Here is a 21,199-nt window from a genome sequence, read left to right as displayed (position 1 = left end):
AATAATGTAACAATAACTGTGATCGAAGGTTGCTAAAGTTTGCCATATTATCGTCAATGATAATTAACAAATTATCCAATTCAAAATGATAATGTAACTTTTATACAAGGAATTTAACTACGTAATTGTACGAAAAAATTAAAATCCAGTTAATATAATAGTATGCATAACTGTTACTTTCTTATAATATTTGAGTGTTCAAAATAATTGTGTACACTACAAGAATTCCTCAATATACTAGCCAATTTAAAATTGCATTACTGGGGGATTTAGACCCTCAGTAATTACTGGCGGAATAAATCTCCAATAACATCAAAAAAACCCTCAGTAAAGTTACTGACGGGAAAAACCCTCAATAATTCCATGACTTACATTACTGACGGATAAATCCGTCAATAATGAACCATCGAATTATTACTGGCGGAAGTGATCCGCCAATAATGTAAACAACATGACTTTGTTTTACTGAGGGCTATACATCCGTCAGTAATTTTATAATGAATTAAATAGTCCGCCAGTAATGCAAAGTAATCCGCCAGTAATACTGTCATTTAATATTCCGTCGGTAACGAATAAAATCCGCCAGTAACTAAAGCATACAATCCGCCAGTAGTCCCCCTTATCCGCCAGTAATGGTCGGTGGCCCCATCCGCCAGTACTAATACCAAATCCGCCAGTAATGTTATGCAGTCTGAATTTTTTTTTGCCGAATGTATACTCCTTCTCAGCTCTCAATCTCTCATTCACAACAAACATTTTCTTTCTTCCTTCCAAAAAAAACAACCATTATCTTTCTAAAACAATTTTCTACCATCTACTAAATTTCTTCAACGTTTTTCTACACAATTCTTTTTCTCATCAAGGTAAAGACTTATATTTTTTATTAATGTTAGATGTATTGAATTTATTTTCTTAATTATTTTGATATTGATAGATTTTAAATTTTTATATAGTTATTGATATTCTATAGATCTTAGCTGTTTATTGGTGGTGTTGATGGGAGCAATTCTTAAAGTGAGACTCTAATTGACACAAGGTTAGTAGTCAAATTAAAATTGTACAATTTGTTTTGTTTAATAATATTTTTTTTAAAGAATTGTTCAATAATTGTTATTTTTTAATATATATTTTAGTGTTATTGTGATTTTTTTAAGTGTTATCACTGTAACTTGAGTCTAAAGATGAAATTTTGTAAAATTTTATTTTATAATTTATTGACTCCTTCAATTTGTATGTGTGTGAATTTATTTTAAAAATTAAATTTTTTTAGTAATTGAAACAATTTCAAAAATAAATTAAAAAAAGTAGAAATTAAAGTGTTTTAGTGATCTTTATTTTATATTGACCATGTTATATGCATTACAGGTATGGGTGATCGTAGTTGGATGTATGATAGAAATCATCATGATAAAAGAGGGCAATTTAAGGAGCTTTTTAAGTTAGGTGTTGAACTTTTTTTCAGTATAGTAAAAGTTAAGCCTGTAGTCATAAATGAGGGGGGAATTAGATGTCCGTGTGTGGTTTGTGATTGTAGGTGCATTCGCAGTGAAGACGAAATTAGGTTGCATTTATATAGTAAAGGTTTCAGACCTAACTATTGGATTTGGACAAGTCATGGTGAATCGTCATTTGTGGCACCTCCGATAGTTAATGTAGGTGTCCAAGAGAGTCATGTAGCTAGTAGGTTCATCAAGTGGTACCCAACATGTTCAATTTGAAATGATGGATAATATGATAGTGGATGCTCTTGGAGTTAATGCTGGATTAGATGCTGAATATGATGAGGTGCAGGATGATGTCGAGGTAGATGAACCCCCAAATGAAGAGGCCCAAAAATTTTATAATATTTTGAAAGAAACAAATAAACCGTTGTTCCCAGGGTCTCCTCATTCAAAGTTATCAATGTGTGCAAGACTTATAGCCCAAAAGTCTCAATTTCATGTTCCTGAACAAGCTTTAGATTTGACGACCAAAATGATGTTGGATTCAACACCCATACCTGATGGCTTGCCAAAAAGTTTTTACGAAGCGAAGCAGCTAGTGTCGAAGTTAGGACTTGGTGTGAAGAGAATTGATTGTTGTGTTAAAGGTTGCATGTTGTTCTACGACAACAAATTTGGTGTAAAAGATGGACATCTAGTCGAATGTAAATTTTGTCAGGAACCAAGGTATAAAGGAAGCAAACACTCTAGATCAAGCAAGGGAAAACCCGTTCCAAGAAAGGCATTGTTTTACTTACCTATTATACCAAGACTACAGAGGATGTATGCATCAATGCAAACTGCAGAGAAAATGACTTGGCATTCTCAAAACTACGAAAGAAGAAATAATTCAGGTGAGACTGGGTCTATGCTCTGATGGATTTACACCACACATTCAAGGTTCGGGTAAACCTTATTCATGTTGGCCTATAATTGTCACTCCATATAATCTTCCACCTGATATGTGCATGTCGAAACCATACATGTTTTTAGCTGCCGTAATACCAGGTCCAAATAATCCAAAAGTAGGCATTGATATATATTTGCAACCTTTGATTGATGATTTAAAGAGACTATGGAATGGTGTTCACACATACGATATTTCCCGGAAACAAAATTTTGTGATGATGGCAGCTTTGATGTGGACCATTAATGACTTTCCAGCGTATGGGATGTTGTCAGGATGGGGGACACATGGTAGACTTGCATGTCCAATATGCATGGAAGATACTGACGCGTTCAGATTAGAGCATGGAGGGAAGACAACATGGTTTGGTGGTACTCGTAGGTGGCTTCCTGATGATCATCCATTTAGAAGGAATAAAAATGCATTTCTGAAGGGTAAAACTGAAAATCGTGGACCACCTCCCAATCTGACATCAGAACAAGTTTGGATCAAAGTGAAAAAAAAGCCAAAGGTGCAGATAGTGGGTGGTGTTGTTTCTAAACCTTCTGGTTACGGGCAAACACATAATTGAACAAAAAGAAGTATTTTTTGGGATTTGCCATATTGGAAAGATAATCTATTAAGGCACAATCTCGATGTCATGCATATTGAGAAGAATTTTTTTGACAATATATTTAACACTGTCATGAATGTGAAAGGCAAGACTAAAGACAATGAGAAAGCTAGGAAAGACATTGAGTTGTATTGCAGACGGAAGGATTTGTTGTTGGTGGAGAAGTCTAATGGGAAGTTTTTGAAACCTTGTGCTAACTACACTTTACCCATTGAAGAAGCAAAAGCTGTTTATCGATGGGTTAAATAATTGAAGATGCCAGATGGTTATTCATCAAATTTAGCAAGATGTGCTGATGTTGAAAATGGAAGGATGCATGGAATGAAAAGTCACGATACTCATATTTTTATGGAGTGTTTAATACCTACGGCATTTAGTGCTTTGGAACCACATGTATTAAATCCACTTATTGAAATAAGCCAGTATTTTAAGAATCTGTGTTCAGCAACGTTGAGAGAAGATGATCTTATAAAGATGGAAAATGAGATTCCAATGATATTGTGCAAGTTGGAGAGAATATTTCCCCCTGGATTTTTTGATTCTATGGAACATCTTGCAATTCATCTTGCATATGAAGCTAGACTTGGTGGACCGGTTCAATATAGATGGATGTACCCATTTGAAAGGTATATAATGATTTTATATATTGAATATCATTATAAATTATGGCACACTTACTTTTTTAATTAAGCTTATTGATTTTCATTATACTCAGGTTCATGGGTGATTCAAAACGATCGGTTAAAAATCGGGCTAGAGTTGAAGGATCAATTGTTGCATCATACGTAGAACGGGAAACATCTCGCTTTCTTTCTCATTATTTCATACATTCATTGACACCAAGACACCGTAGGAATGAAACTTATGGTGATCAAAGACGTCATCCGTTAGCCCTATCGGTATTCTGCTTGCTTGGACGCCCTGCTGGTGCGTGTACGACACTTTTTCCAGGTGATAGGGTTTTAAATGAAGCACATGTCCACGTGCTTATTAACTGCAATGAAGTTGAGCCATACTTACAGTAAGTAATTATACATGCTAATTTAATTAGTTTAAATTACACTTGAATCACAATTAGTTATAATAAATGTTATATTTTATATCAGGGCATTCAATCAACAATATTCTGTTGCTCAAATACATTTTCATTTTCCATCATGGTTCAGACATCAAGTATATCAGGCACCAACCACTCCTATCATCGAACATCTAAGAAACTTATCTAATGGCCCAAAATCATGTGTTAGACAATGGCACACCTACTTTGTCAACGGATACAAATTTCATACAGATAGTTGGACTGAAGGAAAAGAAACAGTAAATAGTGGAGTGTGTATGAAAAGTGTTGGCGAAAATGGTGATAACTATGATTTCTACGGTGTGATTCAGAACATAATAGAAATTTCATACACTTACCTCGATTATGAGAAAACCGTAGTGTTATTTTATTGTGATTGGTTTGATCCATCACTTAGGGGTACTACAAAGGTAAATCCAAAGACTAACACCGTAGACATTAAAATGAATAGGAGATATCAGGCATTTGATCCATTTGCTATGGCACATAATGTCAGACAGGTGTACTATATCCCTTATCCATTCACAAAAGTAGACAAACGAGGTTGGTGTGTCACAATAAAAACAAAGCCAAGGGGTCGAATTGAAAGTGATGGAACAAACCAAACAGATGAACCGTATCAGGAGGATGAGATGTCTAATGTAGATGATGTGATAGAAGTTGAGCCTTTTAGTCGCCTTTTTAATGGAGAAGAATTAGAAGAAGTGGTACCTGAGGAGGAAGAAGAAGAAGAAGAAGAAGAAGAAGAAGAAGAAGAAGAAGAAGACGACTTCCAACAAGTAGAAGAAGTGGTAGAAGAGGTCGCGACAAATAGAGATGAAGAAGCGGATGAAGATGAAGACGATTGGGATGTATAATGCATTTTATTTTATTTTATTTTATTTTGTTATAAATTTAAATTAATACCATATTTGTAATAATTAGTGACAATATTAACATAACATTTCCTTAAAAAAAATATTGACATAACACTTATTAAAAAAACCAAAAAAAAAAAGTATATAAGCTGACCTAGTGTGTTTTACTCACGCATGTGAGTACTGAAGCATCGTGTTTCTGTTCTCTGTCTCACAAACAAATCGCTCACCGCCGCTGCCGCTTCTCCTCTGCTCGCCTCCTCTGATTCTTTCTCTCAGTTCTCAATCTCCTTAAGCCATGGTAAGCTAACCGATTCTCTAATTTCTCATTCATTCTCCAATTTCTTATTTTAGGGTTTTGAATTGGGATTTTTTTAGGGTTTTAGAATATTTTTTTATGGTTTTAGAATTCGGGGGGATTGTTAACCCAATTCCTAAATCTCTGTTCAATTTGAGTTAGTTAGGGTTAAACGTATATTGAGGTTATTGTTTTTAGTCTTGTATATCCTTTAAGGAAACTGAATGGATAACCACTGTTCGTCTCCATCAAACTTTTTTTCTCAACTGAGTTTGTTCAAGAACAAATCTTCTAATGCAAAGGATAATCGAAATCTATGCATTTTTACGGCTGATATGAAAGTTATTAGAAAAGGGTGGCATGGATCCTATTCTTTCACCTACCATAGTAATTAGAAAAGGGTGGCATGGATCCTATTCTTTCACCTACCATGTGAAATTGATTTCATGGCTGATGCATAATAAATAAAAGGTGCAAAACAACAAAATTAGTTATGAAAATTTTAGGGATTCTTTTAGGCAAATAAAGTTAAGGATTTAACAAGAAAACGATTTGAAATTAGACCTACAAGATAGCAAATGGAATGAAAGAACTCTAAGATGAAAGTGTTATCAGCAAGAGAACCAGAGAGAATTGACGGTTTTCTTTAAAGAAATTAGGACTTAACAGAGCAAAAACAGTGTTAATATATGAAGGGAGGTATTTGTCCATTTTAGAAAAATTAAGGGGGGTTAGTGTTTATTTTAAAACTAGAAGGGATGTGAATGACATTTGAATAAACTTTAAGGGAGGTGAGTGTAATTTACCCTAATTTCAAACTCTATTATTTTGTTTAGAAGCCAATTTTTCTGTCCCCTTTTCTGTGAAAGATTGTCCCTGTTTATAGTGTAAATTTAATGGCCAAAACCTTGTTTTCTTTATAAAAAATTCTGTTGTTTTACTTTAACTTGTGAACTATTTCAGAGGATTGTATGTATAGAGATTGTCACTTAAGGATAGAACATTATGATATCATCTCTATATAATATTTTTCTGTTGTTGTATGCTAGACTTTGTATTTTGATGCTGCAGAGTATATATTTTATATCAAGATAATTTTTCTGTTTGTCCCTGTTTATAGTGTAAATTTAATGGCCAAGAGAATTTTATATCTATACCAACATCCTTACAGAATTGCAATATTTGTTGGTTTAATCTCATTTTTCTTTTCAACTCTGTTCTTATATGTTCTTATAATTCATTTTCTTTTCTTCTTTCGTTTGCTATATATAGATGGAGGGAGAAGAGCCACCACAACCACCCCTGCCACTACAACCACCACAGCCACGCCTGCCACCACAGCCACGATCAAATAGGAGAGGACCAAAAATAAGAATCCACAACTCTTCCTTCGTTCCGATGCCACAGACTCAGCGACCCGATGGACAACCACAGTTAGATCCGCCTGCTGATCCTAATCTCCCGGAATTCGATTATACACGTCTAGACATCTTTGATCCTAATGTGAAGATTTTAGTTGATCGACATGACCGATATGTCATTACCGCCGTCTCTGGGACGTAAGTGTTTATAATCTTGGTCCTAATATGTGATTCTAATGTGTTGGTAATGCTGTAAGATTTTGGTTGTTCCTAATGTGTTCTAATGTTGATCAACAATTAAGTTTTTTTTTTTTCATTTAGGTTTTTGCCTAACAGGTTGGCCACGGAGTCGATCACAGCAGTTATTGAAGCCAAATATCAGAAACCATGGCTATCATGGGGTGAAATCATTAATGAAGGCAAGAATATGGCTAACAACAAGCCAAGGGATGAATTTTGGAATATGTTCAAAGTAAGTTAAAAATTAATATATTTAACTAAATATATTTTATGGAAGCCTTTCAAGCATGCTGTTATTTTAACTAAATATATTTTAACATCACATTTATTTAAGAAAGATATTAGGTAATTGGCTACTGTTATTATTTAACATCACATTTATTTAAGTAAGTGTTTTTTGGTAATTGGCTACTGTTATTATTTTTGCAGGAGAAATGTACTTGGAAAAAAGATGAGGATCGTGAAATTAGTAAAGCTTTTGACAGTGCATGCTGCACGCGCCTCTCAAGCATGCTTTTGGTTGCGCGCAACAAGCGTGGACCGAACGATGAAAATCGTCCAAAATGGATTGGCGAAGGCACATGGCCTGAGTTGTGTAAGAAGTGGAATACACCAGAATACCAAAAGAAGTGTGCGCAGAATAAACTTAATAGACATTCAGCAAAGGCAGTTACCAACACACACTCAGGGGGGTCTGTAAATGCTACTACATCGAGCTTCAGACACGAAGCACAATATGGACGACTTCCAACCTTATTGGAGACTTTTGATTATTTTCATTTTAATGATGGATTGCCTCGTGATAAAAGATCAGAAAGCATACATGTACGTATAATATTAATATTAATATTTTTATTTTTATTAAATATATCAATTAATGGCTTCACTGTTGGTGTTTTTATGGTTTCACTGTTGGCTTTCACTCAATAGTTCTAGTTGGACTGTTGGTTTTTTCACTGTTGCGTTAGCAGTTCAGATGTTTGGTTTGTTTTAGACAAGATAACTTCAATTTTATTTTGAATATATGTGCAGGAGACCATGAAAGAATTTATTGAAGTTTTTCAAAGTCAGCAGGATAGTCTTCCCCCTTCTGATCGAGTTGATTCCGACACTGCTAGTGAAATTATAATGAACAAATATATAGAGACTACGGGTGGGAAGAACAAGGGCCGTATTGTTGGTGCTGGTAGCAACTCTTCGTTATATCAAAAGGATTCATCTGGCAAATTTATAGATACTCGCCTTAACTCATATGGTAGCACAAGTCGGTCATCTCGTAGACACGACGATCCTATTTATACTGAGGTTGAGCAGTTAAGGGCTGAGAATGCGATATTGAAGGCACAACAAGAACAACTTGTTGAATCACAAGAAGAAATGAAGAGCCAAGTAGCTGAATTGATGCAAATGCAAAGAACCATGCTAGAGCAACAACGGCGATCTCGTGGGGATACATCACAACTTGAACCATATGATCACGCGAGAACACCGCAATATGATGATTTTGGGGTATGATCTTATATCTGATTCATTTTTTATTTTATTTTTAAGTTTTATTACTTTTTTTGTTCTGTTTTATTAGCAATTTAGTACTAAGATTTCTGATGGATTCTGGCTACATTATATTATGCTTAATTCATTCTTTCCTTTATCCGTTCAGTACATAAGGTAGAGAATAATAAGATAGCTTCCTTGAAAATAACAGTTGTATACAATAAGATAGCTTCCTTTAGTTGAGTGATTTAATTGACATATCCTTTTTGCATTTGATTGGGTCATAAGTTAGATATGCATGAGAGCTTTAATGGTGAGCTCGCTTAAATTTGTCCAATTGTATGGTAAGGTTATGATGAACATCTTAGCAATTTGAAAAGGCAAGGCTTTCCCGTCTCTCGTCTGTCAAGATAGTTTTGGTATAAAGATGTTTAGGTGCAGCTCTCTTTGTGTCCGCGCCTTGCCTTCTGGTTTTCTGCTGCTGTGCTACCTTTTTGGTGGTTCTGTTCCTGGTTTGTTGCTGTTGTGAGGCTGGCAGCTTGCGTCCTGTTGCTGGGGGCTGTCAGCTGGTCCTGTGGTGCTTCTTTTAGGCTGTCTGGACTGTCTTTTTGGGTGTGCACCGTCTGTGCTGGCTTCTGCTGGGCTCGGTTCTGTTAGTGTCGGAAGGGAGTGTTTGCCTGGGGTATTTTTTCCTGCTGTCAGCTGCTGTTCTGGTGTGTCATTCTGGGTTCTGCTTCGGCAGTTTAGTTTGTGGCGACTGTCCTTGTTTTGTGTGGGTGGCCTTTGAGTTTATTACTGTTTAGATTTGAAATATGTTATCAAAATTGAGAGAACACGCATAACCTTAGTTGATATATGCATTTCTTTTAATATCATTGTCCTTGCTCAAACTCTTGTTCTAGGTAGATGAATAAATTAGTTTTCTTTTCAAATAATTGGTATTTAGAAACTCTATGCTAATTGGTCTACCATTCATTTCCTGAAAACTATTCTGTTCCTAAAATCAGAACATTTAGTCCGAGGCTTTCCAGGAAAAACATATGATTTTTGCAGGTATATATAAATATGAATTCAATATTTCACTGGAATTCTTTTATTTACAAAATAATCATTTTCTTTTCCTATCATCACAACAACCGTCGATGGTTAGGAGCATAATACCGCACTTAAACAAACGCCCTCGCCTACAACCCCAACCTGTGCATGGTGATCATGAAGAGCATCATAGACCTCATATTCCTGTAGGTGATCGCCAGACGTCTTCTTCGACGAGATCCGCTATCAATGCTGCTGATTTCAACATACCAGATGGTGAAATATTTTTGCGAAACTATAGTAATTTTTTGGATAATGCTTCACAAGATAATCCCCAGAATATGGGTAGAGGAGGAAATAGATCATCAGGTGGGAGATCTGGATCAAATTTGCCTCAATACTATGATGATTAGTTTTGACAATTCTCTGTGATGTGGTGGTTTAAGGAACTAGGCAGTGGTTTTTTTGTTTTGTTTTGTAGACTAGTTGGTTGGTCTTTATTTTGCTGCTGTTAGAATGGTTCAGTTTGTGTCTTAGCTGTGCAGAATCAGGGAGCACACAAGGACTGTTTGTGTGTGCTTCCCTTGTTATATTTTGTTGTATTTTGCTGCTTGTTGAACTTGCTGCTGTTATAACTTTGTATTTGTGTACTTTGCTAGAGTTGGTAGTTCTTATACCTTCCTATGCTAATGAAAATTGTTGATCCAACAAAAAAAAATGATTTCTTTAATTTATTTGTCAAATTAATTTTATTTCATTAGGATGTGCTGTAATTAATTAGACCTACTGGCAGATATTTTAGCCAGTAGTGTCTTTCACCACATTGATTACTGGCGGACCACATTGATTACTGGCGGATTTTCTTTTTAATATTATTTTTAAAGCGAAATTACTGGCGGATAAAATGGCCAGTACATTTGGTCGTAACATTACTGTCGGAATAAATCAGCCAGTATTTATTTGTCAAAAACCTTGTAATACATTACTGGCGGATTATTCTGACAGTAATTACTGGCGGAATATTCAGCCAGTAATTACTGGCGGAAAAATCCCTCAGTATTGTTTCCTCAAATCACCCCAAACACTACTGACGGAAAATTCCGCCAGTAACATTTCTGACGCTCATATTACTGAGGGACTCGAATCCGCCAGTAATGCGTATTACTGAGGGATTTTTTGCATTACTGGGGGATTATTTCCACCAGTAATAAGGAAAATTCTTGTAGTGGTAGAAACATTTTACATAGTTAGTACATTGCCTTTGTGCAGAAATTTTCAATGGAAGAAAAACTGAAAACCCTCGTTATAATTAAAGATTTGGGGAGATTGTTTCCAAATGTTGAACATCACAAAAAGAATAGTTGAAACCGAAGAGGCAAATATGGCAAATTTTGTATGCTTGATTGAAAATAATGATGAAATATAAACAACAGGAGATATCAACTATAGAAGCTACCAAAATTACAGCCAACCTCTACCAAGGACTCCTTTGCCTTTTTTTGTTGTTATTGATTTTAGCTGATAAGAAGAAACAAGTCTTGAGAACTTCAAACTGCACCTAAGTCTTGAGACAAAAAAAACACGTCGGGAGGGAATATGTTACATAGTTCACCTTTATCGACGGGTAAAAATAAATCTTGGCCTTGATCAGTAATTTTTTGAATGTCTATTAAATCCCCATACCATTCCAAACAACCACTTTCACCATTCCTCAAATCAGCAACTGCATAGACAGTACAGGAGCAGTTTCTTAAGCATTCTTTTTCATATTCTTCCAAACTCAAATCACTTTTGTCAACTTCCACAGATGTATCAGGAACCTTCAAGCTTACAACTTTGACAAACCCTTCTCCACAGTAGTCCATCTCTAAACCAATTAAACAAGTACACTTAAAGTCCTCAAAGTTCAAAGGGTCACAATTACTGTTTAATCCACATATTCCATAGCTATCAAATTGGTCTGTTACGTTGGTTCTGAATTTCAAAGTGAAGACACCTTTTCCAGGGTCATGGTCGGTCTAGTAACAACTTCTGTTAAGCAAAAAGAGAAGGTGAGAAGGAGTGCAAGCAAAGAGTAAAGCAACCAATTGTTATGTACTACTAGTAACAATTTGTGTTTATGATTTTCGGTCATTCATTGACATTCATAAATTTGATTAACCAACAATAAGAGGAAATTTCTAAAAAAAAAAAAGGCTTAATTAATGATTTGGTCCCTTAAGTTATTTGTTGGTTACATTTTGGTCCCATAAGTTATTAACGTTACAATTTGGTCCCTTAAGTTACTTTTTGGTTTCGTTTTGGTCCCTTAACTATTAAAAGTTTCGTTTTGGTCTCTTAACTTATTTTTTGGTTTCGTTTTAGTCTCTTAACTTATTTTTTGGTTTCGTTTTGGTCCCTTAACTCTTCCTCCGTCAACCACTTTGGTCCTTTACCTTAGAATGAATGTATTAGAGTTAAGGGACCAAAACGAAACCAAAAAATAAGTTAAGGGACCAAAACGAAACCAAAAAATAAGTTAAGAGACCAAAACGAAACAAAAAAATAAGTTAAGGGACCAAAACAAAACTTTTAATAGTTAAGGGACCAAAACGAAACCAAAAAGTAACTTAAGGGACCAAATTTTAACGTTAATAACTTATGGGACCAAAATGTAACCAACAAATAACTTAAGGGACCAAAAGAGTAATTAAGCCAAAAAAAAAACAATAAGAGGAAATGATATAATGTTATGACATATATTCTATTGGGTTTCATTCCTTCCTTTTTTTTTTCAATCAAGAAATATATTAACTCTTCTGGACTAATCCAAAAGGCCTGACCCTCAAATCCAGAGCTCATTCACAAGGCTAAGGTTCACTGAAGCATCTAAATATAGCTGCGAATTGTTAGGAAACTAAGCAAAAAATTTCCATGGTCCAATTAGTGGAAGTGAAATAAATGCAGAATAATAGCACACATAAAATTCTTAATGAAGTTCGGCTAATTATACCTACTCTTCGGGGTGCTGCATATCTCTTTAATAAAAATGAAAATATATGTGTTTACAAACACTTACAATCTCTTACTACCTACAACCCAACTACACCCAAGAATTTTCTCTAAAATTCTTCCACTTAGTTTTTCTCCAACTCTTTGTTGATGTAATTCACTTGGTTTTGTGTTGTGGTGTTGTTTTGCTTCTGATGAAACGTGAGAGTTAAAAATCTATGGACTCCTTTCACACCAAAAGTCATATGCTCTTATAGTGTGAAACCTGTACCATATGTTTTCCAAGCTTCCTGCACGGCCAATACAAGCCTGTGCATTTATTACCGAAGACAATTAGCATTGCAATTTGCTTGAAGCAAATTTCTTTGGTTTGACTTTACCCTAACGTGTACACATTGTTCACCAACATGAATTACCTATACCGGCGAAGATATGTGAAACACTAACTAAATCACTCAAAGATGATTTAAGCCCAACAAATAATCAAACGGTCACCTGAGCCTCGCGTAGTAAGGGTGTGTGTCACTGTCAAAACGCCTACATCATACATCGAGTTGGAAATCTAAAAATAAAACAACCCCAGTGCTAAATCATGTACACATCCTCATTCTAAGAAAAACATCAAAACACCTTGAGACCTCGCTAACTTGAGCATTGGAGTGTTTTTGCAGGTACATCACCTTGGACCGGTGAAGAACCTTCGTCAACCACCACGCCAGATTCGTAGCACCCGCTCCAAGCATTTCTTCTTATCATGTTCGGATCATTAACCATGTGTGTTGTTTGTAGACTTGCATTGTGGGGGATGTGCCAAGAAAATTGAGAAATATATCATGAAAATTAGAGGTTCTATTTTCTACAACCCATCTCGTTGCTTTTGATTAATAAATCCTCATGGCATGCATGATCACTCATTTTTCACTTTTATTTGTTTTGTAACAGGTTGAGGGTGTGATGATTGATATGGCTAAAAATGAGGTAAAGATAAAGGGAATAGTGGAGCCTCAAGCAATCTGCAATATTATCAGAACTTGTTACTTCTCAGGTCTCAATTGATTTTATTTTTGATCTCAAAAAGAAAAACTAAATTAGTAACTAGTTGGTCGTGAACCAGCTCCTATGGAACTTAACATGAACATGCACTGTGAGGCATGTGCTGTGCAATTCAAAATGAGAGTACTGCTTAACTGTCTGCGAGCTAGTATAGGTGCTACATGGATGAAATGAATTTTAATTTTTTCGATGACAAATATCGTAAGCATTTATCATTTGCGAATTATTCTAACAGACTAAATAAATACTTAAGAAACTAAATCATCTACGAAATATACTTAAGAAACTCAATTCTCTTCCTCAGTGCAAATGATACTTCCCCACTGCACCATCACTGCAACATCTGTTAAATAAGTTAATAAACCTGCTCACTTTTTTTTTGTTACAAACTTGCTCACTCGTTTTAGTTAAGACGACTTCGCAAATGTCTAATCTCTATTATTAGATCATGTACTGCCCTGTATTTTGCGCGCATTTCATTCCATAATAGAATGATATGAGTATTATTATTGTAAAAGAGAGGAAATGTTGCAGGTTACTCTGCAAAATATTGCACCGATACAATAAGTTGGTTCAACATTCCAAAGAAGTATTACAAATAATAAAAACTGCCACAGTTTTATGCAAAATATGCTTCTTTGAATATACAAGAAAATAATAGAAGCTAACTATGAACATATAATCAGTAACATAAGGCTAATAATATAAGATTCTTTCTTGAATTTGTTATCAATGCTTCATCAGGACTTAAAGAAGCCAAGATTATTTGAGGCCAAGAGATAGTTAAGTCTTCGTTTTACACAACTTTCTCAGGCTTTTCAGGTAGATGTTTCAGGAAAATTCAGGATCATGAAAATATCTAAGTGTGAGGCCTGAGGACTCTAAATAACCGACGCTTTTAAATTAAATCAAACTCTACTGCAGGAGTCACTGCACGTGTCTATGTGAAAATTACTGTAAAATTTCAACACATGTTGAAAAGTAAATAGGTTTCTTCAATTGCTGAAAAATCACCCCCAGTAAAAAAATCATTATACAGCTCAAAACAAAACAAAAAGAACAAGTCAAATTCTCAATAAAAAAAGCAAAAGTCAAAGACTCTATGTTATAAATAATGTATTACTTTACTACTTATAGGGTGATTGTCTTCATAATAAGGATCGCCGACTGCAGCGAACACGATGAGGTGGACGGTTGCCTACTCTTGGATGTAGTAATCATAGACGGTGGTCATCTAGTCCCCAGTAAGGCGGAGGAGGACGAGGAGGGTTGATTTCTCTTGGATGTTGCAATTGGCAAGGGTCAGGTTGTCATCCAGTTGCTTACTGCCAAATATCACACGTTGTTGGTGCACTGGGATCCCTTCCTTGTAAAAAATCTTCTCCTTCACATTGACTATCATGTCTGAAATCTTAACCCTCAGGTGGAAAATCTTTCCAGATAAATTTATTGATATTTCCATCTGCAAGGCAATTGCCAACACATGAATCAACGACAAAAGCAACAGAAAGAAAACAAAACCACTTGAAAATCTATTACAGCACAACATGGCAAAAGAAATTAATGATCAAATCAATAAAAGAAAATTTGATATCTGATATTTCAAAAACTGATAAAAAAAATAGAAAACACTAACAACCTTTTTTTGGCATTTGCAGCAATGATGAATTTGAGATAAAAAATTAAAGAATAAATTCAAATCATAAAATAAAGTAATAAGACTTTATTTGAAAAAAAAACCAAATCAAAGAAAGAAAAGGAGATAGGAGGTACCATGGGGGTTATGTAAGATATGCAAATTTCTAGCTTGAGAGGTTCAGAAGAGCCCACTGGAATCACAAGGAACCCTGATGGAAGAGTTGATAAAGTAAACCGTTGGACATTCTTTGCAAAAGAGTGTAATATCAGTTTGCATGTCTGAGACCTAGCCAATATATGATAACTATACTCGGACTCAGAAGAGTTAGGACCAATGCAGCAAATATAGACTGCATTTCCTAAAAGTATAGTACTATTATTGAGAATAAATAGTTTGCCATCATTTTTCTCCTGAAGAACAATGGCTTCATCATTAGACTTCAAGGAGACAATGAAGGATTCACCATAAGAAAATTTGATTTGAGAATTCCTGTGTTTTTGGCTGAAATGGTTGGACAACACTTCTGATGATGCAGCAAAGCCACAATCTGAAATGGGGCAGTAACATAGTACGTAGATGCATTCGTCTTCGTGCTTCCGATTTCCGATGTAACTTATTTTTACTCTACAACCATGTTTTGCATTCGGACATGACATTTCAATAGATAGCAATAGATTCTCAATGGCTTTACAATGTTTTGAGCTAATGGGCAATGAGCACCATTTACAATTGTTCCTGAGTTTAGGAGAGCAGGTAGAGCAAACAACATGACCATTATCACACTGAATTGCAACAAAAAGGAAATTCATTAAATTAGACTTTGGAACAGTTGCTATAATAAAATAGAAAATTAGAAATTTCTTTGTAAGGCTTGTTAGCAAGTTACGCAATCAAAAGTATAACGAATATAAAGCTAATCATTCTCAATTTATTTTTCTCAAATCTATGCACACAATGAGGAATTGCAGCTGGCCCCCAAAACGCTATAGCGGTTTAGCTGGTAATTGTATATATGGCCACTATATCAAAGTTTAGCGAAACAATACAAGAAGTTCATGCCATTAACATAAAACCTAAAAAATAGAAGGATATACGAAAGTAACGACATTCATAATTATTACACAAAGTTCATTGTTACTAGTATTCAAACCCAATGTAATGCAAATAAGTGTTAGCCTCCAAGGGTTAAAATAACTCATTGAAGCTTTTGAAATAAACAAGTGGTTCCTTAATTTGAATCTCTATCTCTAGCCAATTATGCATCACCATTCTTACAAAGCCGCATAAGATGAGGAGGGCAAATAATGTCGTATTTTTGGAAGAATTTGGCTCGTAAATCAAGTTTCCCTAATTTAAAAACTCTTGATGTCCGGTTCTAATCACACCAAGATGTCCAATTCTGGTTGTGACGGAGGGGTGTCTTAAAGAGTCATACACTTGTGTTTCATGTCGTGGCTAAGGTCGGAGTGTATAGCGGACACTATTGGTTAATAAAGATACTGAAATATAATAGAAAATAGTATCAAATTTAATGATCAGAAACCTATGATGCATAGGCACAGGTACGGGTACTATACGTAATAAGTCAAATTTTAAAGAAACTAAAGGTACTGGTACATTGATATAAAACAAGAAAAAGATTTTCCAAGTGAGTTAGTACCATTGTTGTTGTTAAAACATGGTTAGAAAAAAAATTATAATTAAAAAAAATAGTATAATGCTATTCGTAATTCAATCATGTGTTTAACCACACTTTTATCATCATAATGTTTTAGAGATTTACTTTTTTTTATCTACCTTCTCCACTATTTTCATCAAAAGTATGAGAGAGAATAGAAATACAATAAAAAAGCAAAATAATTTTGGCTATTTTCTACTGCCTGTAAGTTTTTGTTGCATCTACTACGACCAATCAACCAATTAAAAATGGGTACGGTTTAGTATGTACGATAGTACGCGTACCCGGTACAACTACACTTCACCATGTTTGGAGTACCCATACTTCAAAGTCCGAAACATACCGAATATATGACAACAAATTAACTCTTCTCATAGAGTTATAAAGTAACTTATAAAAGAAAAAAGAAATCAAATGCATACCTGGGAGACGGGTATAGTTAGAGGATGAACACAAATGCAGCAATTAAGCAATCTAGGGTTGGAAATCATCATCTGATCCATTACACCTTTTAACTAATAGTGATAGTGATTAAAAAATCATTACAACTTTATTGGAATTAAAATCAAGTTTATCAAGTTGTTGTAGTAAAAAAAAATCTAAGTCGCTAAAAATAAAATTTAATAAAACACTCACAGAGAAATTGTAGACTCCAGGTGCTTGATGGTTTTAACCGCTACCGATTCCTTTCCTCCGTTTTAAAGCCAATGACACGCATAGCAAGATGTGTTAATGAATATGCATATATATATATATATATATATATATATATATATATATATATATATATATATATATATATATATTCCAATTCTATTTCTTGGTACAATATATCTCCATATTTTTTTTTCTTTTTTTCTATCGACACCCCAAAAAATTTCGGTACACAAAATTTAATTAAAATTTATTGATGATACCAAAACTGTCATTGTGCATCTAAATTTATTGATAAATTTACGAAGGTCATGTAAACTGAGTTTACTGCAGTGTATGAGTATACATACTTCTATAGTAAACTCAGTTTAAATACACTATACCGTAAACCTCTAAAACTTAAGAAAAACGTGATGTCGAGAAGAATCAACAAACAATTTTCAAACGCAAAGCAACCAAAAGAAATTGAAGAAAAAAATATGAAAACTCATATAATCACATCTCCTTCCTTTCTCAACCGTATGGTTAACATAATATGGTATTTAACAGGACTCTAAACAAACATGACCCTCTCTCATGAAAAGAATATGAATTCGATTCATTCAAACTCAATGATTAGTCTAGTAGCATACTCAAAGACCATAATTTTTTTGGGAAGACAGACGAAATGACAATAGTCATTGGAAACTCACATCCATAAGTGGAGTAGTCGGGGTTCGAACCCTGATAACAATTTCGATATTTTTACCACGAGTTAGAACTCATAAGCATAGACCATAATTATAATGTGTTAAAAAGTCTAAGACTATAATGTAAAAGTATATAAATATTGTAGGGCAGTTTTGCCTCGTGAATCATCCTATTCCGGAAAGAATCAGTTTGTTGAATTTCAAGACCAAAGCTTCTCTTTTTCTTATTTTGCAATGCATTATAATTTATAACATTTAATTGATACCATGCATCTTAGATTGAAGTTACGAAAAGTTTTATCTTATTCCAATTTCTTCACACAAAGATTTTCAAGATAAATTCTTTTCATAAGAAAAGGAGATTTATCCCGGTGATGCTCAAATGGCCAAGAGTTATGTTATACATGCATGCATTTATATACTCCTTCCGTTTCAAAATGAGTGTCGCTTTAGCCAGTTTCAAAATGAGTGTCGTTTTAGCCAAAAAATTTTGTTTCAAAATGAATGTCACTTTCAGTTTCTGTGATGGGAAATGATATGTATAGCCACTACAAGAAACATTGCATTTTGCCAGGGGCAGAATCCCTGAGAAAAGGACAGAATCCCTGGGAAATGGGACGTTTGTGAGGGATTTTGTCAGGGGCGGAAACCCTGGCAAATCCGCTCATCGCAAACAATTTGTGAGGGGTTATACCCCTGGCAAAAAAGCGAGGGGCTACACCCCTGGCAAATCTCATGGCTTTACCCCTGTCATTACCCCTGGCAAATTCCGTCACTTTTTTTCTGTCACTATGCAGACTGCTCTGACTGACTGCTGATCTGATGGAATGTCAAATCATATCAGATTTATGTCAGGGACTTTGCGAGGGGTTTAACCCCTGTCAAATGGTAAATTATTTTTTTTTTAAAATATTTATTTTTTAAAACCGATTTTTTAATAAATAATAAAATGTTTTTAAAATCATTTTAATTAATAAAATGTTTTTAAAATCATTTTAATTAATAAAATGTTTTTAAAATTTTAATTAAAATAGTTTTAAAATGTAAAATATTAACAATTTAAAAAAAAAGATTTCTCTACATTAAAAAAAGCAGTTTTAAATTTTCCAAAATAAACAGTTTTCTCTTAAATTAAAAAAAAAATATTTGTATATATATTTTTTTTTAAAAAAAGGCAGTTAAAAAAAGACAGTATACGTTTTAAATCTTATTGTTGGACCACATTCATATATACAATTTATTTCTCTAATTTTAACTTTTTTGTCTAATAAATTGTTTTCTTTAAGAGGTTAATACAATTTTATCATATATTATTTTCTCAAAATAGTTTTCATTAAATTTCAAAAACCATTATGTTTAAAAAATCTGATGTTAACAGTATGTATTAACTCGAAAAACATCATATATACAAGTAATAATAGCATGTATAACAACACTATAAACTTGAAAAACATCATTTTTAAAAAAATCTAGTGTTAACATCATGTATAAATCTAATGTTACCTCAATAATAAACTCGAAAAACATAATTTATAACAACAAATTTCTTCAAAATAACTTCATAAAAAACCAAACAAATATCTTAAAATTTATCATATCCACAACATGTATAACATGAATAGAAAATTACTAACTTGGTGAAGCTTCAAGACCTGCAATGCAATTTTAGACCAGATCCACAATTAATGCAAGTTCAGCCGCATGAGGCAGTTTATTTTGACACTGATGGTGATAATTAGTAAATATATATAAGTAAATAAGTGGTAAAAAAGGGGAACATAAAAACATAAATAAGTTATTTTTTGAGGGAACATAAATAAAATGAAAAATAAGTAAAGAGTGTTTAATTTTGCCAAATTAGTGAAGCTTGGATGAAGGAGGAAAGGAACTGATAGTATGATAAAATTGAAACACTAAAAAAATTCTAAGTTATGCAACACTGATGTTAATTTATAGGACTAAATAAGCCAGGAATAAAACCAGGGGTTACCCCTCGCAAGTCAAAATCCTAGCCTTCATAGATGTGTGAGTAGCTATGGGCTATGGCAGCTTTACTGAATATGTCATGGCCTTGTCTTTTCTCAATGTAATAAGCCGTGGCTTTTTGCTGCAAAAGCTGAATCATGTCAGCCAGTTTGAATTATATTTTCGCGGGCAAAATAAGCCAGGGGCATGTGTACATTTGTGAGGGGCACACCCCTGTTAAGTGGTAAGTGGTCTCGAAATTCCCAAATCAATTTGCCAGGGATTTTCCTTGGCTTAAGCCCTGGGAAATTTGCCAGGGGTTTCATGCCCCTGTCAAAATCTTTGGCAAATGAGTATTTTTCTTGTAGTGAGCGAGGAATTGGATATCGAGAATTTCACGACTGTTTTTCTGCTAAATACATTTCCTATATTACACCCATCACCTCCATGATTTCTGGACAAGAAGACCTTTGATTGGCTAAAACTTTTTTCCTCCACTCTTTAGGCGAACAAGTCATTGCTTAGAGAATCGAGGCAGAGTGTTGACCTTTGAGTTTGAAATTTTTCTAGATTCTTTGTATTCCCTCCCACTTTTCAAAAATATTAATTACCTATACTATACACCCTCCGGTCACTAATATAAGAAAAATTCTACTTTTTAGTTACATTCAATTAATGATGTATGTGGTCTTTATTATATGTCACATACATTATTAATTGAATGTATCTAAAAAGTGATTTTTTGCTTATATTAGTGACCGGAGGGTGTATTACACATCTGGAAACACACTAAAATCACATAATTAAAACGTTAAGGATAAGAAAACTGAGGTGCTTCGCAATAAACGTCAGCTCGACACCTTTTTATTTCATCAAGATGGCTCAAATGAAGACTTCCATTTATGTCCTTTAAATTGTGCAGACATTGTGGCCCTATAAAATTGCTCACTTTTAAAATTGCTCATTCACACCCATTGAGCAGCAGTTAACTTATTATGGTAATTTTCGGGTATGAATAAGCAATTTTAAAAGTGAGAAGAACAATTTTCTGAAATGAAATTAATATAGTGTTATATAATTAGTAAGAAAGAGGCAACCGGAAGCCCCAACTCTTGACATCATGATCCGGTTCTTTGACTTCAAAATAGTTTATTTCAATTCACCAT

General features: G+C 34.1%; 3 protein-coding genes across 3 annotated transcripts; 2 read left to right on the top strand and 1 right to left on the bottom strand.

The window, feature by feature from the left end:
* The first annotated feature begins 2,947 nt into the window (after positions 1-2,947).
* LOC146923694 (uncharacterized) lies at positions 2,948-5,327 on the top strand. Its single transcript, XM_085708827.1, has 3 exons — positions 2,948-3,627; positions 3,717-4,022; positions 4,108-5,327. The coding sequence occupies exons 1-3, from the start codon at positions 3,257-3,259 to the stop codon at positions 4,934-4,936; spliced, it is 1,506 nt and encodes a 501-aa protein (XP_085564953.1). The 5' UTR covers positions 2,948-3,256; the 3' UTR covers positions 4,937-5,327.
* A 1,185-nt stretch (positions 5,328-6,512) lies between these two features.
* Positions 6,513-9,376, top strand: LOC146923693 (uncharacterized). Its single transcript, XM_085708826.1, has 5 exons — positions 6,513-6,793; positions 6,917-7,067; positions 7,265-7,660; positions 7,868-8,344; positions 8,541-9,376. The coding sequence occupies exons 1-5, from the start codon at positions 6,633-6,635 to the stop codon at positions 8,556-8,558; spliced, it is 1,203 nt and encodes a 400-aa protein (XP_085564952.1). The 5' UTR covers positions 6,513-6,632; the 3' UTR covers positions 8,559-9,376.
* A 5,006-nt stretch (positions 9,377-14,382) lies between these two features.
* On the bottom strand, positions 14,383-15,799 carry LOC146923692 (E3 ubiquitin-protein ligase SINA-like 10). The gene is made up of 2 exons (XM_085708817.1): positions 15,182-15,799; positions 14,383-14,870 (listed from the first exon to the last, which is right to left on the bottom strand). Exons 1-2 carry the CDS (start codon positions 15,701-15,703, stop codon positions 14,643-14,645), a joined length of 750 nt encoding a protein of 249 aa, XP_085564943.1. The 5' UTR covers positions 15,704-15,799; the 3' UTR covers positions 14,383-14,642.
* Between the last annotated feature and the right edge of the window lie 5,400 nt (positions 15,800-21,199).

This window comes from Medicago sativa, chromosome 5 (genome assembly GCF_051527215.1).
Source record: "Medicago sativa cultivar Bolivia chromosome 5, Bolivia_mono, whole genome shotgun sequence".
NCBI classification, from domain to species: domain Eukaryota; kingdom Viridiplantae; phylum Streptophyta; class Magnoliopsida; order Fabales; family Fabaceae; genus Medicago; species Medicago sativa.
This window is presented reverse-complemented; position numbering and strand designations above follow the sequence as displayed.

Coding starts and splice junctions, on each gene's coding strand:
- LOC146923694 (XM_085708827.1), top strand. CDS start 3,257: ATGCCAGATGGTTATTCATCAAATTTAGCAAGATGTGCTGATGTTGAA. Junction 3,628..3,716: donor TGGATGTACCCATTTGAAAG/GTATATAATGAT, acceptor CATTATACTCAG/GTTCATGGGTGATTCAAAAC. Junction 4,023..4,107: donor GAAGTTGAGCCATACTTACA/GTAAGTAATTAT, acceptor ATTTTATATCAG/GGCATTCAATCAACAATATT.
- LOC146923693 (XM_085708826.1), top strand. CDS start 6,633: ATGCCACAGACTCAGCGACCCGATGGACAACCACAGTTAGATCCGCCT. Junction 6,794..6,916: donor ATTACCGCCGTCTCTGGGAC/GTAAGTGTTTAT, acceptor TTTTTCATTTAG/GTTTTTGCCTAACAGGTTGG. Junction 7,068..7,264: donor AATTTTGGAATATGTTCAAA/GTAAGTTAAAAA, acceptor TTATTTTTGCAG/GAGAAATGTACTTGGAAAAA.
- LOC146923692 (XM_085708817.1), bottom strand. CDS start 15,703: ATGTCATGTCCGAATGCAAAACATGGTTGTAGAGTAAAAATAAGTTAC. Junction 14,871..15,181: donor TATCTTACATAACCCCCATG/GTACCTCCTATC, acceptor ATTGCCTTGCAG/ATGGAAATATCAATAAATTT.